Source organism: Acomys minous, assembly GCF_964271855.1.
Source record: "Acomys minous genome assembly, chromosome: 15".
NCBI classification, from domain to species: Eukaryota; Metazoa; Chordata; class Mammalia; order Rodentia; family Muridae; genus Acomys; species Acomys minous.
Window position 1 is genome coordinate 64,921,321 of NC_140497.1, and position 21,246 is coordinate 64,942,566.

Sequence of the window (21,246 nt, forward strand, 5' to 3'; positions counted from 1 at the left end):
AAACACCAATGTATTTCTCTAAACTGTGTGACATAAAACAGTCTTACCAAAGGGGGGGGGGGAACAAGCCTTCTGCTGGCATCAAAAGAGTGTCATTCAATAAACTGAAGCAAGGAAACCATTTCAGGAAATAATCTTAATTAAGAACATAAAAATTGATGAGAGAGCTTCCTTTAATTTTTCTTAGCTATAATCTTTGTCGAAATGTTTTGGACCGCCTCTTTTCTCCAGACACTTTTCAAGATTGTTTTTTCACTTCGCTTGTACATCTTTAACTAGAATGAGCATGGAGTGAGTTGGGTCAAATGTAACATGAGATAACCAGACAGCATATTTCGTCATCCAATGGAAGCTGGTAGTAGCCGTTCACCATGTATCTCAACTGAGTGAGATGAGGTCACTGTAGCCCCTACATTCTGTATGCTTCGAACAGCATAGGTGATCAAAGCGGCAAGTGCAGAGACTTGTAGGTGAGACATGTATCTCTATTTTGTGCCCAGCTCCTCAGACTGCCTCACCTGTTTGCTTCCTAGTTCTTTCATTAACCAAAGCATCTTTTGCCTCAGATCAAATTACTATACATAAATTATTGTTTACCTGTCTGCAACATAAAGATTATAGCAACAGTTATATTCTCTTCAACTTTTATAAATGAAATGGCAAATGTTTGCTATTAATTGATTTATTTTGATAATATAAAATACAGTAACCAGATATAGAAGGTACCATTTTAGGTAATGATGATCCTGGATTAGAAAAATTTATACAGACTTTTTGTTTAACATTTGAATTTCAGAGTTTACTTAATAAAATATGAATGGTGCAATAGATTTCTTATGCCATTCTATGTACATTTATATTAAGCAAGTATAAACATATACATTCATATAAGCTAATGTGTTTATGGCAAATATCTGTTTTATTATAAAATGTTTCAATAAAAAGTATATAAAATAGCCGGGTGTATTTTTCTTTACGAAATACATTTTTCTAATGTATTTAATTATGCTGTCCAAACCATTACATAGCACTCTTTTCCATGCGGGAACTACCACTTTAGACATTGTGACACACTTTTTTTCTATTTTTTGTTTTCTCATAACTTTTTACATCATTGTTCCTGGGTCTTGGCTCTTTGGTGTCTGTCCTATCATTGCTACTGGTCAACTTCTGGCCAGACAGAAGCAAGATTCACAGAACAAGCATGGTCTCATTTGGAGATCCTTTCATACTGCCTTCTTTTGTTTTTGTTTTTGTTTTTGGGTTTTTTTTGTTTTTTTGTTTTTGTTTTTTTGTTTTGTTTTGTTTTGTTTTGTTTTTCAAGACAGGGTTTCTCTGTGTAACCTAGGCTCACTTTGTAGACCAGGCTGACTTTGAACTCACAGTGAACATCCTGCCTATGCCTTCCAAGTGGTGGGATTCAAGGCATGCGCCACAGCACCTGGTTTTCATACTGTCTTTTCTATTCTGCCTCTACATTAACTCCTTAAGAGCCAAGGGAAAGTTTTGAACAATATAACTGGATTGCTTCTCCTGGAATCTGTAAAGATGATATCTATTCCTCATGTATTCTCTGTATTATTTTCATGAGTATGATAAAACTAAGCAGGAATATACTTTCATGGCTTCTATGGTTTGTACTAAATTGTATATATTTGATATGCAGCCTTATGAATTAAAAACGAAACTATAAGATTTAAGGACTTAAAATAATTACTATTAATATTGTTTTCCTATCTAAGAAATATAGATTGGCACTCAGGAAGCCGTCTTAAGCACCACCTTTTGTAAAAATGACCACTCTTGTAATTTATTAGCTGCCTATAAATGCCAATTAGTAATTATTATAAAAATGTTGATGCACTTGGCTGTGAATAGTGTCCTCATAAACTTTGCTATGCTGACGTCTCAGATTAATAGAATAGATATAGATTAAATACACTCTAAGTGGAACAAAAGTTGAGGCATAAATATTGCATCATATGGTACAGCCTTAGAAATTCTCTGTTGACAGTGAAGGTCCCTGGCTCCCTGTAGGTATTTTAGGCATTGATATTTCATAATGGGCCATTAAGAAAGATGCTTAATTGAGACCTGTCTAGGGGTTCCCTGCTTAGATGAGATAATTTCCAGAGGTGAATTTTCTCACCTGCTTGGTTGCTACTGCATGCTAACTATAGTGAAGTGTTGATAGTAAGATTGCCTGTACAGTATTGTGAATCACAAATCATGGCATACTGCCTTCATAACCTGAAGAACATAGCATTTAAAATATGTCACAGATGTACTCTTCCTCCTCCTCCTCCTCCTCCTCCTCCTCTTCTTCTTCTTCTTCTTCTTCTTCTTCAATAAAGAGATTCTCAAGAAATTATCTGCCTGCCTATATCTATGTATGTATGTATGTATGTATGTATGTATGTATCTATCTATCTATCTATCTATCTATCTATCTATCTATCTATCCTGAAGTTATACCTCAGCAATAGAACATTTATCTCCTAAATACAAAATCATATGTTCATTCTGTGGTCATGCTCTTCCTCTCTCTCTCTCTCTCTCTCTCTCTCTCTCTCTCTCTCTCTCTCTCTCTCTTTACACACACACACACAATTCTATTTGACAATCATCAATACTATAATTTCTTTGGAAATGCAACATATTGGAAACTGTAAAATGTGAAATCAGTGTTTAAAAAATCCAAATTGCTTGTGTGTAGAGGATGGTTAGGGCTGACTGAAAATGATAACTGAAATATGGCAAAACTATGACATATTAATAATCTCAAGAGCTTTATCTTCCCTTCCATTCCTCTTTGTTTTGAATGTCTTCAAAGAGAGTATATGTGTTCTCTTTACCTATGAGGAGGTGGGATGCAATGGATTTTACAGCAGTTTCGCCTGTCTGCATGCTTGTGCCTTTTATAATTTAGATTGTGATGTTAATTCTATTACCCAGAACTACCATTGTTTTTAGGAAGATTGTTTTAGAAATGACTTGCTTTTTTTTTTTTAGCTCCCAAAAATCCACACAGTTAGATTGACATGGTTCCTGCTGTTTTCACTTTTAAAGGTCTTTTTCTCTAGCAAAGAAGGTACTATTTTCCCAATCTTGATTATGATATCAGTTGCATTGACAATGATATCATTAAGAAATCTCCAGAGGAAAGATGATTATGCTTGTTTTAAATCAAACTGTTTAGTAGTGCTTATGGCACAACTTGTGTTTGGATACAATGTCATAGCTGTTAATCATGAACTAAGAAGGTAATTTGTTGCAAAATTACCAGAAATTTTTAGACACACACACACACACACACACACACACACACACACACACACACACGTATACACATAGAAAGTTAATGTTTAAAAATCTGAGATTAGTTTGGACTACTTACCAATTTGCATCTTAATGATAAAATACATATGGGAAAGTGAGAAATTTTCTTCTTTGAATATAATTTCCTTACCTTCCAAACACTTGAAATAATTTTCGTACCCATTGTAGGATGATTAATAACAGAAATAAAGTCATGGTCAACTGAAATCATATTGATAACACTTTAAAGTTCCTTTGTATCTTTTGTTTGGGAATTACCATTATTGCTACTTCTAATTTTTCTATGATTTATGAGGCACTTTCCTTTGCTCTTGAGGATTTCCAGGGCTCTGTCTAGGGTCCTCTACCAAGGAAGACAGTGGTCATACTCCATACTCACTCAGAGCTCGATGAATAAAACAGGTCATTGGTATTTAGTACCTGTGAAAATGAACACTATACGTGCCTAATGTCAGATGGAAATTATTCAGCAGAAAATCATTGAGGCCTTCTATTTATGATATGATTCTAAGAAGCAGTTTATTTATCTCCTTCTTTAGTCATGTCTTATATCTTTATCACTTGCAATGTGAATTAAATAGCAATTACAATATGCTTTATGTCCCATCCTATTGCCTAGCTATCATGCCGAGGCAGTATTTAACAGTACTGATGACACCATCTAGACAGAATAGATCCTGGGTCTGGACTGTTGACGCACAAATCTAGGTGCAATTTTTTTAAAGCAATATAGCCTCAGTTAGTACCCCAAAATCTCCATCCCTCAGTTTCCTCATTTGCAGTAAGGAATAAAATCCCACTTCCTAGGAGATCATCATGCTTTTTATAATTTACACCAGGGCGTTTGCAGACTACACATAGAACAGTGCCACCATAAGAAGATCAGAACAGGTTAGTTCCTATTGAGAGGACTTCTGCTTTCTGACTATAAATTTCTGTTCATGTTGCTATTTCACATGGATCTGTTCGTTTGACAGAGCTCTCTATTTGATTCTGTGTGTTCCATCATTGGCTTACTTACTCTTCTTGATTTGTATTTCTCATGGAAACATAGTACTACAAATGGCAGGTCAAAAAAATTAATCACTTTTGTCTGTTTTCAATGATAATTTTTCTCGTTGAAGCTTCTCTCAAAATTATGATAAAAATTTAAAACAATTATGAGTTCGTTTTGTCAAATGAGAATTAAACCTCCTGGCTTCATACACTTTTCTGCTGAGTGACTTTCTTGATCCCATATTTTTATTTGTAAGGATCAAATGACTTATGCTGGATTTTGTATATATAATGTGACATCCATAATTTTAATTTCAAATTATCTGATTGTTCATAATTGAGATACAAAAATTATCATAACATTTTCACTCTGTAGGAACAAATATTCAGAGAGTAGACAGATATTATAAGCAACCCAATCTTTAATATTTGTGTATTTTATACTGAATATTTTAATTTAATTGTGTATTAATTTCACTGTATTTTGAGTCATTAAAGTATTTTATATGTTCTTACATGTGAATCATAGCGTTTATCATGTTCATATTATTCTATTTATTATATGCTTTTTATACATTTTTTAAGGGTAATGTGATTTGTCTTTGTTTGTGGGGGTGGTTGAGACATGGTTTCCCTATATAGCCTTGGCTTTCTGCAGCAGGCTATCCTTGAACTCACAGAGATCCCCTTGGCTCATATATCTTTTATACACATAGTATGAAGATACACTATGCTTTCTGTCCTGATGTTAATGTATCACATTAAATCTGGTGTAGAATTTTCCCCCTTTTGATTTCATGAAATACTCAGAAATTTTTGGATTTTTGAATCTGTTTTGTTTTGTTTTCTTGTGTTTTTGTTTTGTGTTTTTGGTTGCTCAAGACAGGGCTTCTCTTTAGATAACTCTGGCTATCCTGGAGACCAGACTGACCTTGAATTTACAGATATCCACCTGCTTATACCTCTCAAATGCTGGAATAAAATGCTTGTGCCACCACCTTCGGGAACGATTTTGAAACATTTTAAATTTGGATTTTTATATTAATGGTGCTCAAACAATTTGTAATACATTCTTCAGTAAATATCTTTACTTTGAAATTTACTTTTAAAGTTTTTATTGTTTCATACTCCATATCTGAAAAATTGAAAACTACACTTCAATCAATACGACTGGGAAAAAGTGAAGACTCTAAATTAAAGACCTAATTTAAACTATATTTAAGGGTGCTGACTCTGAAAACAGTACAATCAGTATTTTTTTTTTATGTGTATCTGGGCAAACTTTTAATAGGGGACAACTACCTCCATCTAGTTTGGTAATATAGCTTAAACTTTTTGTTTCCTAAATACACAGTGAAAACCCTCTGGCAGGATTTCACACTGTCTAAGGCTTTCGGTAACAGTTATACGCCTGATTCAAAAATATTCAGTGCTAGCTATCAGTGAACAGGTTGGCTACAGTTATCATGTTTATCATGTTGAGCTTTACCTATTCATTGTATGTCTACTTGTTTATTCAATGAAATTAATTTGATGTGGTTGCCTTTCGTCCCAGCACTTGAAGTTAGAATCAGAAGGATCAAGGACTGAAGTTCAACCTTAGCTACTCAGTGATTTTGAGGTTACCGGAGCTACATAAGGCCTTGTGGCCAACCCAACACAACACAAAACAAAACAAGAACAAACGCACAGACAAACACCCAAACCTCACTGTGTTTAGAATAACAAGGAGAATACAACTTTAGGTGTGGAGTCATCAAAATTGTGATTAGGCAGTACTTCAACTTGAATTTCAGTGTTGAAGTTTTAGACAATGGATTATAAAGAGTGTCTTCTCATAGGAACATAAGTATTCAATCAGTGATCGCAACAAGTTATTTTAAAATCATGTGTGTAGTATTTAGAATACCATGCATTTCAAAACTCTTATTTTTAAAAGTTATTTACACAAATGGTGCTGAGTGGAAATATTTATTTTAATACTAAGTAAACATTTTATTGAGAGAAAATATTTATACAACGCAAGCTCCCTAAATCTTGATTTACATATTAACATTAGAATATTTAAATTAATTTGTCAGTAGAGACAGAATTATTTCACACTAGCTTGAGGCCGGGATATAAACTGGTAACAAATGTATAAATAATATCTTTCAGATTGCCTATTTATTTAGTGTATGATGTCTCTGGTCATTAAAATGACGAAGAGAGAAACGTGTTTGACACAAAGTATAACAATTATTCATGAAGCTAACATTCGAATGTCTTCATTAGATAACGGACCCTTTCTTTTTTTTCTTCCTCTTTGTTTTTTTTTTCTTCTGTTTTGCAGGTGTCTGACTTGCGATATCAGTGTTTATTTTTTTTTTTTGAAGAATTTTGCTTCTCTTTTTGTGTTTTTGTATTTAATCATTGATATTGGAATACAGAAGAGGAACCAGAAGTAAACTCATTCGGTTTCACTTCAGAACATCCATTCTTGTGGCAGTATCGTCTGAGGACACAGCCATGTGGCCCCCACAGCTCCTCACCCTCATGATGCTTTTAGCACCTGTGGTTCATGGTAAGTTCCGTTGACTTTTCATAATCTGCCAGCCACCCTGACTCCTGGCAGACCCACCCCTTCTATGAAACCTTCCCTTTGATATCATGTAGCTTTTTCTTACCTTATACAAATATCAGTAAGTGCCTTAATTATGTACTCTGAGCTACAAATCTACAACTTCTTAGTGGGAATCCTTAAAGTCCCCAACTGAAATTTGAGAGGAACCTAAAGGATTTGTCTATTTTTTAAAATAGAGCTCTTGAATATTTTATGCTTTGATTTGCCAAAATACGGAAAATCACCTGAATCATGAATTACACAGTTTAGTATAAATTTATTTTTTTTGTGTGTGTGCTCCTAAAATATTTTTAATGTTGGGAAATGAGCATTTTGGAGGAAGGAAGAGTTTGCTTTCTTTTCAGTTGCTGTTTACTACTGTATACAGCCTTTAATACAATGCAAACTGTGATCTCTCCCTAGAAATATGTCATTCTCATCACACGCCTGTTAAAATATAAAACGAACAAAATGCCAGTATTGCAGAAGTGTAATTTTACAGAAAGTACTGGTGAAGCTCATGATAGACTTGATCCCATTGTTTATGTAGACTTCCTGCTATTTACCTTAACATGAGAATTTAGATAATATATAGGTTTAAAATTTTTTATAAATTGTATATTCATTCAACATGCAAACCAATATTTTGTGCAACTTACAATCCAATATTATTCATTGAATTTCATTAAAAACTGGTAATTTGAAGTTTCTATGTGCATTCCTTTTCACAGTTTTAAATTTATTCCTAACTAACATGGGTTTTACATAGAAATGAAAGCATTAATCTCTCCATAGTCTCATGGTTTTTATAGCAAAGTAAGAGGACATGACTTTATGTGCCACTGCTTATGGGGTTTCTGAATACTACAGAGTAGCGATCTCCTGAAAAGAATCCTTAGTTCCATTAGCTCCTTGGAGTTATTTAACTGACCCTCTGACACTCACTGTCACCGCAAGTCTCTGAAGCTAGCCAGTGTTCCTAACTGCAGCTTGAGTGTCATGCTACTGTCTGCATGAATATGGCATAAACTAACTCCTGTGTTTTGAAGTGTTCCTCTAAAGCTAACACACTTCGTATACTCAACTCTAACAAATTTCTAAAAGACAGAGATAGTTTTTAACTTGAAAGTGAAGTCTTCAGATAACCACCTTCTTTTAAATAAGGAGATTTATCAGTCATTTACTAATGATGTTTGAACCCAGCTCTTAAACATCCTATATTTTGTGATATGCAATAAGAAAAAAATAAAGTCATTTTAAAAAAGATTCTTTTTCTAACTACCCATACGTCTAAAGTCATTTAGATTATACTTTTCACTTAAGAGTCAAAAAACAAATATAATTTATTAAATTATTTTGAGGATTTAATAAACAATATATATAAAGAATCCAACTTGTTCTGCAGAACAAGTCTCTAAACATTGATTTCTTTTATCATGTGTCTGTCACACAATTCACTTTTGTTTTAGTAATTATATAAATGAGGAATTAGCTGAACACGAGAGGCATTTCATATAATATTGATATTCAGAAAGACATAATCGTACATATGATAATATACACAAATTTGTGTTTAGAAAGCCACTTTAAAAATACTATATTAGAGAAAGCTTGGTTAAAATAGCAGAAACATTGATTGAGGGATGTCATCATTTCATAACCAGTATTTTTGACTTTCTAAACCATATGCTGCCTATATACCAGATAGCCCTAAACATGGACAAGCCATAGGTGAAGGGTCTTTGCTTTGGGACCTGAGCACTGAGGCAAATACACACACACACACACACACACACACACACACACACACACACACACACACACCAGACAACAGAGACTGAGAAAATAGAGAGAAAAGACAGGCAGACAGAGAGAGAAAGACAAAGAGAGAGAATAAATACCAGAAACTCAGAGAAGTAAATACCTTTAAAATTGTTAATATTCTTACTTTATGTTTGTTCTAAAAATCAAAATTATCTTGTTTTATATTTGGGCTACTTAGATCACCTTAATGTTGTTTATCCTTAACACCCCAAGAAATAACTGAGAATTTCTAAAAATAAACTTTATCTTTACTATTTTTCATGTTTTAAACGTTGGAACCATGGAAAATATGAGTGTATTTTCCACCTTCTATAGAAAACCTTCTCAGCCAGGCATGGTGGCATACACCTGTAATCCCATCACTGTGGAAGCAGAGGCAGGCGGACTGCTGTGAGTTTGAGGCCAGCCTGGTCTACAAAGTGAGTTCAGAACAGCCAAGGCTAACACAGAGAGACCCTGTTTCAAAAAAAATTAAACAAACAAAAAAAAAAGAAAGAAAGAAAGAAAAGAAAAGAAAAATGAAAACCTCTTTAGCTTGTGTGATACCCTAACTTTGCAGGAAAGGCTTTAATGATCAGCTTTAATGCCCAGATTGCTGTTATCTTATCCATAAATAGAGACATGTACCCTTGATTAGAGTTAAAAAATGACAGAATAAAAATTGCTAGTGTTCTTGCCAGTCCATGCTCAAAGATATACTGCATAGTCTGAACCATCAGATGGTGGAACTAACATGTATGTTACTTAATGAAGTCTTCCCACCCCGCCCCCAATAAAGCACATTCTTTGAGAGTATCCCTCCTGTACTCTTTTGATGTCCCGTTAAGTTGACTTTTAGAAAAATGGATTCCACACTTAATAGTAACTTGATTGCAAGTCCCTTCTTCAGAGCAAATAATCAGGTGTAATGCCTGCTGCTTCTGTGACCGCCAACATATGATTATTGGTTCAGGTCTTCCTCAGAACAACACTTCCATTGCTTTGTTGTTATTACCTGGCATTATCATCAGCATCATTTGTTTCAGATTAAAATGTGGAGGTGCTGAGTGGGAAAGTACCTCGACTGATGGTACACGGCTACTAACAACAGCTCCAGGGAATTCTCATCCAGGAACTGCCTTCTTGGCACAGGTCATGCTGCCAGCTGAACCCAATTTCAATCAAGGCACTGCTCACAGCACACAGTATCTCATCTCGACTCTCTTGGAAATCAGGGGAAATTCAGTGAGGCAGACATTTCAATCACCTATCAGTCTGTATTCCATGGGTAGACTGATTAGGATTTAAAGTCAGAAAGAAATGTTGAAAAAAGCAACTCTAGCACCTAGTAGATCTCTTACCCTCCTTCTGTGCACACTAGTTAATATCATTTATCACATAAAGACTGTGCTTGATGCTAAAGATATGCTATACGGCTAGAAGCCTACAAGTAGAACATTATGATAGGCAGATTTGAGCTCAGGGGTCCCGCTCAAACTAAGGCACCAGCCAAGGACAATACAGGCGGTAAACCTTAAACCCCTACCCAGATCTAGACAATGGACAGAACACTCTCCACAGTAGAGTGGAGAGTGGGATATTACTTTCTCACGTATTCTGGTGCCTCACCTTTGACCATGTCCCCTGGAGGGGGAGACCTGGTGGCACTCAGAGGAAGGACAGCAGGTTACCAAGAAGAGACTTGATACCCTATGAGCATATACAGGGGAGGAAATCCCCCTCAGGAACTGTCATAGGGGAGGAGAATAAGAGGAAAATGGGAGGGAGGGAAGAATGGGAGGATACAAGGGATGGGATAACCACTGAGATGTAACAAGAATAAATTAATAAAGGAGAAAAAAATACAAAAAAATAAAATAAAATAAAATAAAATAAAAAAGATATGCTATACGGAAGTTTTGTATGTCCGACCTTCAAGACCTTATAGTACCTTAAAAATCTGTAAACCCAGTTTTCATCTGGAAGATGCAAATTCTTGCAGGGTTATATTTAGCAATGGATAAATTAAAAATGTATAATTCCTCACATAATGATAAGCATTTCATAAATCTTCATTTTCCTATGTTATTTACCTTGAAGTAAGTCTACTCCTAAGCAGTAGGCCAGCAAAGTGCAGAATTATCCTTGCCATTAACTTGAATCTTGGGAAAACAAAGACCAAAAACAAAATCTTTTTTTCCTTGAACCTTAGGATTTAAGTTTTATAAGAAATTTGAAAATACTTACACATACACAAAACTGTTATCAATATTCTTATTAACTAGATAAAAGTCTTAGGAAATGTAGTGATACTTCAATCACTTTTTGAATTATTGACAAAAACTGTCAATTGGTGCATGAATTCTTGTATGATCTACACATGTATAAATTTAGGAACTACGCTAAAGGACTAATCCCTATAACTATAGATGTTAGTTGAATAATATTCACATTGCCCCATATTGTCAGGACAGTGCATTCACAGGGAGACAAAAATAATCAGTATGTATGCACAGTATACATGTTTGTATATATTCAACTGTAAATAAGAAGTGTCTCTGGTTTTATGTTTATGTGTCCACAGTCTCTGTCTCTGTGCACCTCTGTACTTCTCCTTTTCTGTTTCCCATGATTGTCCCCTTACTCAAGAGTCATATATATTGTGAAGCAAACCTGAAGAAGTTGAAAAGTTACATCCAGCTAATGGCTTTTCTAGGGCTGCATCAAAATAACCTTTGTGGGAATTTGGCTGGAGATTTCTCAGAGTGAGAATGAACCAGGGCATTGAGCATGCTAGTCAATCCCTCTCAATGTTCAGTGATGTAGACAGGCATACTGAAAGGCATTTCTTAAGTCTTCCATCATTTTCCTATGTGTTACTTACCTTGAAGTAAATGGTACATACCAGATCCCCAGCACTTAACAGTGTGCTTTTAGGCAGAGTTTCTGTGAGTTGCCTGGGAATTTCTAATCCCTTCGCCTCAGTTTTCCCAGTGACCTAGATTGCAGATTGTACGATTACACCTACCTCCTGGGACTCTTTCCCATTGACAGTAGGAGGATATCAAAGTCTAATTTGGGACCTTAAAGTAGGAAATCTTTTCCTGGTCTCTGTTTACTTTCAAGTGCCAGTAGTTTAAGGTTTGAAAAGGTCACCATGGTGCTAAAATATATTAACTAGTTATTAATTTATTCAGACTTTCCTTACAATTATACTGAGTCACAGCCAAGAAGATGGAAAATGTGATCAGTCAGCATACCATGATGAACAGGAAATTATATTTTTATAGCAACTTCAAAGGTAGCGAAAAAGGATTTAAAACTTTAGAAGTACATTATGCATGTTTTTCACTTGCAAGTCTACTTATTGTTAAAAGTACATGACGAGTATATATTCATTTATTTTGTAGGCTAATATATTATATTATGTTTAAGTTACTTATAATGAACAGTGCTTAATAAGTACAAAAGGGTGTATATACTTATTTATCTTCTGTATATTCTATTTCATTTATTTAAAAATAAATATTATAGTTATTTATTATAACTATTATAACTATAGTTATTTATTATAACTAATAAATATTATATAAAAATAAATATTATATGCTACTTAATATTACATGGTTTTATTATTCTATGCATTTTTAAATCACTATAAGATTACAAAGATTGACAAGTCCAAAATTAAATTTTACTACATGTTTTGCCTTATATTTTTCTATGAGGATGTGCCTTATTTTGTGAAGTCACTTTGACTTCTCAGCTCTAACTTCACATTGCAGTCTTTAGAAATTAATCATCCTTGAAATATTTATGTTTGCCAGCATAGGAGATTGGTAAGAGTAGCATGTTCTAAGTATTTTATAGTTAAATACACTGTACACAAAAATGTGTGCCATGATATTGCTAGGTGAGGTCAGTGCTAATGCATCCAATATGATAGATATTAATAAGTTTTTAAAGAGTTTCACCTTACTTTCTATAATACCAAACTGTTGGCTACCAGTATGATCCTAACACCAGGTTTGGTTTTAGTAGTTCATTTAAAACTTCCCATGTGAAGTTTCACAACTGAAAAGATTTTCATTTGCATTTATACTTGGGACTATGTTATATGTGGTTATATATTCTGAAGTGATAATATATAAGGGATGTATACATGTTGAGAGTGAAATCTCACTTTATTACATCCATATTTTATATATTAGGATTGCTTTGTGAGGTTGAAATATAGATTATTTTAATATCTCTTAGGATGACTTGGAATGTGACTGCAATTGGATAATTAATGTTAATTGACTTATAAAATGTTTAAAATAATAATAGTCGTTGTTTCTTCTTGTTTAGACTGTCATTTTCTTTTTAAATATTAGAATGCTGACCAAATTTGCAATTTTATGTAAGCAGCCATAGGACATATTGCATACATTTTTCCTTCATTCTTACTCTTAAACTGTCTCTTAGCAGCTAATCAAATAGTTGATATTTTGATATTTAGTAGCAACATCACTCAAGTTTGACATGAGAGACCATGTGTATAGTTGTTCAGTCATTCTCAAGGAGGAAGCATTCTAAGGAAGCTAGAATTTGTTCTACTTTTCCCAGGTTTTTAATTGATAAACTGAGAGTAATCTTTACATTTCACCATTAATTGCATCTTTATTTTCACTTACTCTGCTTTTACGGAAATTTTGTCAGTGTTGGAAGTAGTAGGGTGTGGTTTTGTTTTTGTTTGTTAATAAATTTTCTTCCTTTCAAAGAAAACATATAAAAATTCAGTGTTTTGACAGATTAGCTAGTCTACTTGAAACACTTTGTAAGAAACATATTAGCTGCACTTTCAGAGTAATAAATAGTTTTCACAAAAAAATAGGAATAATGACTTTTGATTAGCTTTCTGCTTTATCCATATTTTGTGTAAATTTGACTGCCTTGACATTCCAGTTAAATATGATCAGTAATATCAACACCATAGTCATTTTCTTTGTTTGTCATTTTGTGGGGGGTGGGTAGGTATGTAGGTGAATTCAAAATCCTGTACCTGGACATACAATAAATAATCTTAGGGTTTTTGCTGCAGTCATGTATTGTGAAAATATTTTAATTAGACTATTTATTTTATATTACTCATTTTAAATTAACATTAAATCTTACACTCTGGGTCTTTCTATGTAATTCTATGAATGGAAGGCACTATGAGTTTTCCATTCATATTATGTCTTGGTATGGAAATACATTGCTATTTTACCATTACATGTAACATCATAAAGAAACATAATAGAGTATGCTTTAGATCAGATACGATTTGACAAATTAAAATAGTTACCATTTTATGGACTACTGAATGTCTTAGAAGAGTAGAAATACATGAAAACTGCAGTTTTGCCCTGATCACTACAATTTGTATAAAATGGTCCACAGGTTCAGCCTGTTATAATAACAAACATGATATAAGCAATATAAGAAATAAATATTTAACATTACAATATTATTTGAAGCAGTATAATGAAGTATTCAGAAAAGCCAAGATACCACATTTGGGGCTGGAATGTTGCTCAGAGGGAAGAATGCTTCCTAGCATGCTTAAGGTCCTAGGTTCAAGGCCCACACCATGTAGTAACTGGGCTTGGTAGACCCTGCCTGTAATCTCAGCAGCTCAAAGGAAAGACGGAACAGGCAGAAGTTCAAGGTAACCCAGAGCCACAGAGTGAACTCGAGGCCAACCTGTTCTCATGAGACAACATAGGAAAATAAATGATGATGATGATGATGATGATGATGATGATGATAGCAATAAGAGTCTTTCTTATTCTTATAACACACACAGACACATACACACACACACACACAGACACATACACACACACACACAGACACATATACACACACACACAGACACACAGACACATACACACACACACACATACACACACACACACACACACATACACACACACACACAGACAGACACATACACACACACACACACACAGACACACAGACACATACACACACACACACACACACACACACACACACACACACACACACAGAGCTGTAGCAAACAGAAAAAAACTACTCGCTATTATGGAAAGACCCCAGTTGGTGGCACAGCACTTCCAAAGCAGCACTGAGAACGTCCTTGCTGAATCAGTGCACAGGGAGGGTGGAGAAGTCTTGTGAAAGAGGCATCGAAAGGACAGCCTGAACGGAGTTGCTTAGAGTCAGGGGATGTTAATTCTTCTCTCCTTCATTTCTGTGCAACAAAGCTCTCTCTCAGAGTCATGACTATAAATTTTTTTTTAATGTAGGACTTTCATGATAAAGGAATAAGACATCAATTCATGAAACATAATATGGATTTTATGATGAGGAAATATTTAATAATCCCTTTCACAAACATATAACACAAGTATATTGTGTATACCATAGAACTAACTTAAAGTTCAGTATATTTAAGTGATATGTCAGTTGTCACAGTTGACTTTTATCTTGATATTTTGTTAAAAATAAGTACTCCAGAGAGAAAACTTGCCTGGTAGAGTCATCCCCGTGCCTCTTCTTTTTGACTCGGCGAAGCCAGAAATGCTATTTCTTTTCCCTATGGGTTAATCTTTTCTAGACTTTTGATATAAATTAGTCATGTAATACATGTCTTTTGGGATTGTCAGATTTTTTTCCCTCGGCCCCTTAAAAGCTATTACTGTCTAACATGTATGTTTACTTAATTACTTTTATTTCCTAATTCTATTTCACTGTAGGCATAGACTACATGTCCTTGTCAGTTGGTGGAGGTGGGAATTATTTCATTAGTTGGCTGCTTGTGAAGTTTGAACATTCATTGTTGCTGCTTGTTTTCTTTTAGGTGTCCTTTCTTTTCTCGTTGGTGTATATGTAGGAATGGAACTAACTGAGCCACTTGATAATTCTGTCTAGTATTTTGAAGGAGCGCTGAATTCCTTAACCAAGGAGAGTACCATGGCCATGTTTTCAGGGTTCATGAAGAGTCTCCTGTCTGTAGGTCTTGCGTAGTTCTAACTTAGCCCATCTTAAGGAGGCACAGCAATCATGACTGGCGTTTTTCTAATGTGGTCTGCAACTACCTCACATATGCTTCTGGCCACAATGATCACTGATTTCTTAATATTAAGTTGTTTTCCTCTATTATTAAATTATAACTGTTTTTAATAGAATCCTTTTTAAAAGAGCGCAAATGATATTTCTATTATAGAAGACGCACGTTTAATGTGTTTTGTAGACTGACTATTCTGAAAGTTTTTGCTTAGATTGGCCCAATTAAGTCATAACAGTTTTGTTTTAATTTGAAGTCTGCCTAATTTTTCTCTCCTCCCTTTTTACTTATGCAGTTAACTCATAAGAGAATTCATCATTTCAGGATTTTCTTATGATGACAAAATTTAAGAGTGGCAATTATTGAAGTTTTGCTCTCAATAGACTTGTACAGTGTGATAATACGTTGACTGTTACAAAGTCCTAAGCAAATGTTGAATAACACTGAATGTTCATCTCAATGTCCCAGAAAGCCTCTTCTTTTGGCAGAGACTAAATTATTTACTTCCTGATTTAAAAAATCTTTTTTGTTCATTAGAAATTTAATTATCAGTAATTTCCAAGTTGTATTATATCTTTTAGGTCAACAATGTCATTTCCGTAAACTTTTTCTTTACCATGTCCTGAAAACTATTGAAATCTTATTTTTTTTCTTTTTTCTTTTTTTTTTTTTTTTTTTTTTTTGGTAGCTGTGACTAATACATGAGACATAAACTAAAGAGAAGGAAAGATTTTGCCTCAAAGGACTCAATTTAAATTTGATTGGATTCATGGATTTGAGTAAAAGTGATAAAGAAAGAATGTTATGGCAGAGCAAGCATACTGCTGGTTGCTCACCCATGATGTTAATGAAGAAGAGGGAAGGGCAGGAGAGTCAAACAAGACTAGAGCAAGAGAGAGAGAGGGGGAGGAAGAAGAGAGACAGAGACAGAGAGACACAAGGGGACAAAGAAGCAGAGAGAATCTGACGCGTAGCACCACCAGCTGAAAGAAAGTGAGTCCCTCAACGTATCAGCCTGCGGGAAATGCTGTGGGCAATATTATTGAAACTGTCACAATATCTTTTAGTTCATCTCAAGAAAATTATTCAAACTCATAATTTAATGCTTTCCTATCAAGGCTACGTATTGAATGTAAGTATCCTTCTTATCACTTTGCACCTGTCAATCTACAAACAAGCGAAAAGAGGGGATCCAGAAAATAAAGCAGAGATTTAAACTTAAGAGTGCACAATGCACTCTTATGATTTCAGCCTGCTGTGTTCAGTATATACCAAAAAAATTCACTATTTGGTAGAAAAGAATTGCGAGCTAAAGATAATAGGTGACTAATAAGTGCTGCCTGTGACTAGCACCCATCTGTTTAAGAACCAGGAAAGATACCAATATATTTAGAAAATGCTGCTTGCGTGAAACCTCAGAATAAAGCTTATATTATTTTCTAATCTAAACTGGTTTCATATTGCACTTTGCAGTATTCTTTTGAATGATATCTGAATCTCTCTATCTTTAGACTCTGGTTCAAATTCCATTACGTTCAAGGTACATTACCTGAACAAGCTTAAATCACAGCGCTCTTACTTGTTTCAGGGGTAATTAGGACAACTCTGTTATATTCTGAGGACTAAGTAAAATGATGTATAGAAAAGGCCTCACACAAAACCTTATACATTTAATGCTGAGAGAATGAACTCATTAAAAAACACCTTAGGAATTAAATGAAAAAACAGTTGACCTGATGAATAAGCGAAATTTAAAATACAACACCATCTTGGGGTCACTTGCTTTCAACAGTATTTTTCAATGACCACATTGTATATTCTTAATCCCTGAATGTGACAGTTTCTCTAATTATGTGTCTACACATTTGCACACACATTCATCCCATCATTATGTTCAAGACTCACCCACTGGACTGTAGCTAAGTCTTTAATGAGTTACTAATGAACATCTTAAGCTTAGATCAGCATTCAGAACGATCCTACAGAGTGTTGAAAAGCTATTCAGATTACAAAGATGTGGCTTTTAATTAGACTGTGGGCCCAATAAAGTTTTCTGTCTTCTCTTGTCTTCCTATTTTGAGGGCATTGAATACCATGTGGCAGCTGGACCGTCAATTTTTATATCATTAGCCATAGATGAAGTTAATAGGGCTGAACTCCATCAACTAAATTTGAGAAATCATTGATTTGATCAAATAAAAATATGAAAACATTATAGTAGTATTCTGCAGCATTTCAGTCTTTTTTTTCTTGAACTTAGATGACTTTAAAACAGATTGCTCTTGTTGTTGCCTCAGAGAATAACAGATGACAGCAGGAAAAAAAATTCCAGATACAATTAAATTATGTAGGTGAAAAAAAAACCTTCCCATACTTATAAAAAGAAAGCACAGTCTGCTTCCACGCATTACGAGTTCTCTACAAACTGTTAGAGGTATCACAGAAATAGCAGTTATAAGTATTACCTCAATTAGATCACGAATACTCTTTACTGGAGCTCTCCATAAGAGTCAATAATGGTGCTTTTTTTGCTCCCCTTTCCCCCTACTTTTCATAGTGAAGTTGGTGAAAACATGCAAAACTTAAGGGCACATGCTTTCATAAAGAAGTCAAATAATAGGTAAAGGTTGAAGTAACAGGCTGATACCGGGCTCTCCCTCCAGGAACCCTACACAATAGCTTGAAAGGAGCCTTTTATATTAGTCACAATAGCTGGTAGTTGGACTCACAGTGATAGCCCTGTTGTATAGGTTACGGGTTGCTGTTGGAAGGCTTAAGTTGAGCCCCTGCCACAGATAAAATATATATTGATTCTTAAATGTAGGTGCTCAATAATAATCACAGTATGAATACACCACCAACATGCCACAATCAATCACTGTGACATTTGAGCTGGTTAGCATATCTTTCCTGTTGTTAATGGGCGTTTAGGCACTCGGTTTGTGTTTGTGTTGACAACAGGGGTGAGATGCAGGTGGCAAGAATCTCTTGCTATCCTAAGGTGGAAAAAAAAAGAAGAAGAAGATATAAAATATTTGTATTCTTCTCAACTCTCCTCAGAGATGCCAGTTTTGATTAACTTAGCAAAGAAAGACAGACTTCCCTAAAAACACTGAGCTCTGATAATACAGGCAACACTTTTGCTCATCTTGCCCACACATCAAGACTAAATGGCAGTGTGATTGAAGAAGTGTACCCCGTTACCACAGCTGCACAGAATTATAACGAGATGGTTTGTTTTATAACATTCTGAACACATAACACTACAAATTAATATTCCTGAAGAGGGTAGCAGATGAAAGAAGTCAGTGTTCTAGAGAGAAAAAAAATCCAAAGTTTGAGTTTTGTCACCATGATTTACAATCTGTTTGTGTTTTATTGGCAGAAGAGCAGGTGTTTTTAGTTGGAAAAGAAACGTTTATAGTTAGATGCCATTACTTTAATGAGTAAGCTATGTAATAAGTGTTTTGTTTTAATCTGAATGAAAATAAATGCCTTCTGGGAAAAAGCCAAGTTTATGAAATAAAATTATGAAGAGATGTTGCCTACTCCCTCATGTCCGCAGTGTTTGAAATTTGTATTATATCATCAGAATTCGGACAATCAGCAGAATAAGCCAGAACGCTCTTTTACTTACACACCTTAGAGTATTAAAAAAAAATCCTAGAAATCCAATTGACAATAGTCTGTAGTGATTGTCTTTCAGCATTGCAGAGTAACTTGGCTGAAACCAGAAACCAGTGTAAACTCAGAAGCCTGAGAAGTAGGGGCTTTCTTATAAGTTTGAGGAAAGGGTTAGACAAGGATGAGAAAGAGTTCACACATAAGAAGTGATAATTGCATCCGGGCTGCCATGATAGTATACTTTTTAAATTCTATATGGTTCATACTTAATTAACTAATAAAATGACATGGTGAAATACAATCTAAAGACCAGGAACAAATGGCTTGCATGAAGTATTCTTAGTTTTGGAAAGCGAATTCCTTTGTCCCCTGATAGGCTCTCGTGTATTAGTTAGTGCCTTTGAACTCCTCTCAGAAGTATCTTAACCATTGCTTTCCAGCCTAGAGTTTAATTCAGGTTCCAAGCTCACTGCTATGGTTGATATTTGTTTTAAAGAAGCAACTAAGTAATTGATTAAACCGAGGAGAAAACAACGCAGAAATGATCAACCTTCTTTGGAAACAGGTTTTATTAATTGAATTATTTTTGAAATCACAATTTAATTAAATCATTTCCCACATTTCTTTCCTTCCAACACACATTTCCTTGCTCTCTTTCAAACTCATGGCAGCCTTTTTCATTAATTCTCCTTACGGCATATATGCATATGAATAATATATATCCCTACATATGTTCTACAAGCTGTGTGCATAATGTTACTTGCACAATTTTACAAGTCAGTGTTGATTTCTGAAAGTGTATTACATTGAGTTCTCCTATTTTCTGTTCATCAATCCCATTGTCCATGCTTTCTTCTTCCTTTCATTTCTTCTTTTTCTATTATTTTGGAAAAGATTCTTTCCACGTAGTCTGCTCTCATCATGAACTCGCAATTTCCCTGACTCTTCTTTTCTATGGTTAGTATTGCAGAACCTGTACACCACATTTGGTTTTTCTGCGTAATTTCAATTGTATAATTTGCACGTAGTATAGATATGCTGGCACTGCTATCAGGAGAATGTTATTTATTACTTACTGTTTTGTTCTTTTATTACTTCTGGTTTCCGTTTACATGCAACCATGTAACTACGACAATTTCACGTAAAGATGTCCTTTGGTTGAGAGGCTAAACATGGCGTGAATATTTCATAAATTTAATATGCTACAAACTGATAATGTTCAGAGCTCTCCTATTCACTATTTGGAGATTGTCCGCTAAGGAGTCAGAATCAAAGTCTTTAGATGATGAGAGTCACTCCTGAGAGGTGCTAAGTGGCAAGAGCTGTAGCAAGAAATGGATGGGATGGCTTATAACGAATACTAGATACCATTCATGCTGCAGCAATGCAGATTTAAAAGCAGCAGATGCCCCACTTTATACCAATGACTCCTTATCAGTTATGTAATGGCTTAAAAAGTTGAATGAAATTCGTGTTTCTGTGAAGGTTACAGAATGAGCATGGTGCACTTAACTTTTTTATCGCCTCTTCTAGAAGCAACGTTACCTATAGTCATCTTGAAATTTTGTATAACAGTGTCAGAAACTATAGAACTCAAATGCATGTCGGAGGGGCCAGGCTAAAAGAGAAGGTTGCTGGGAACCAAACCTGTTAATGCCATCTGTTGGTAGTATTTTTCATCAAGACTTTGAAAAAGTGGCTGTTTTCTTTAAGAATCTAGAGAAGAAAAAAGACTCCAAGAATGTGAAGCATGTGTCCAAGTACTAAAGACACTTGGCTTCAAAAGGGAACTGAGTGGTTTTTTTTT

The 21,246-nt window shown here is 34.7% G+C and overlaps 1 protein-coding gene across 26 annotated transcripts in view; it reads left to right on the top strand.

Annotated features, from left to right (window-relative positions):
- ADGRL3 (adhesion G protein-coupled receptor L3) overlaps nucleotides 1-21,246 on the top strand; it is a 737,803-nt gene that overhangs the window by 256,111 nt on the left and 460,446 nt on the right. For all 26 annotated transcript variants that reach the window (XM_084758697.1, XM_084758684.1, XM_084758710.1 and 23 more), the window contains one exon: nucleotides 6,668-6,898. In XM_084758697.1, the coding sequence (XP_084614823.1) occupies nucleotides 6,844-6,898 (55 nt within the window). In that variant the 5' untranslated portion in view covers nucleotides 6,668-6,843. The remainder of the gene's footprint in view (nucleotides 1-6,667; nucleotides 6,899-21,246) is intronic.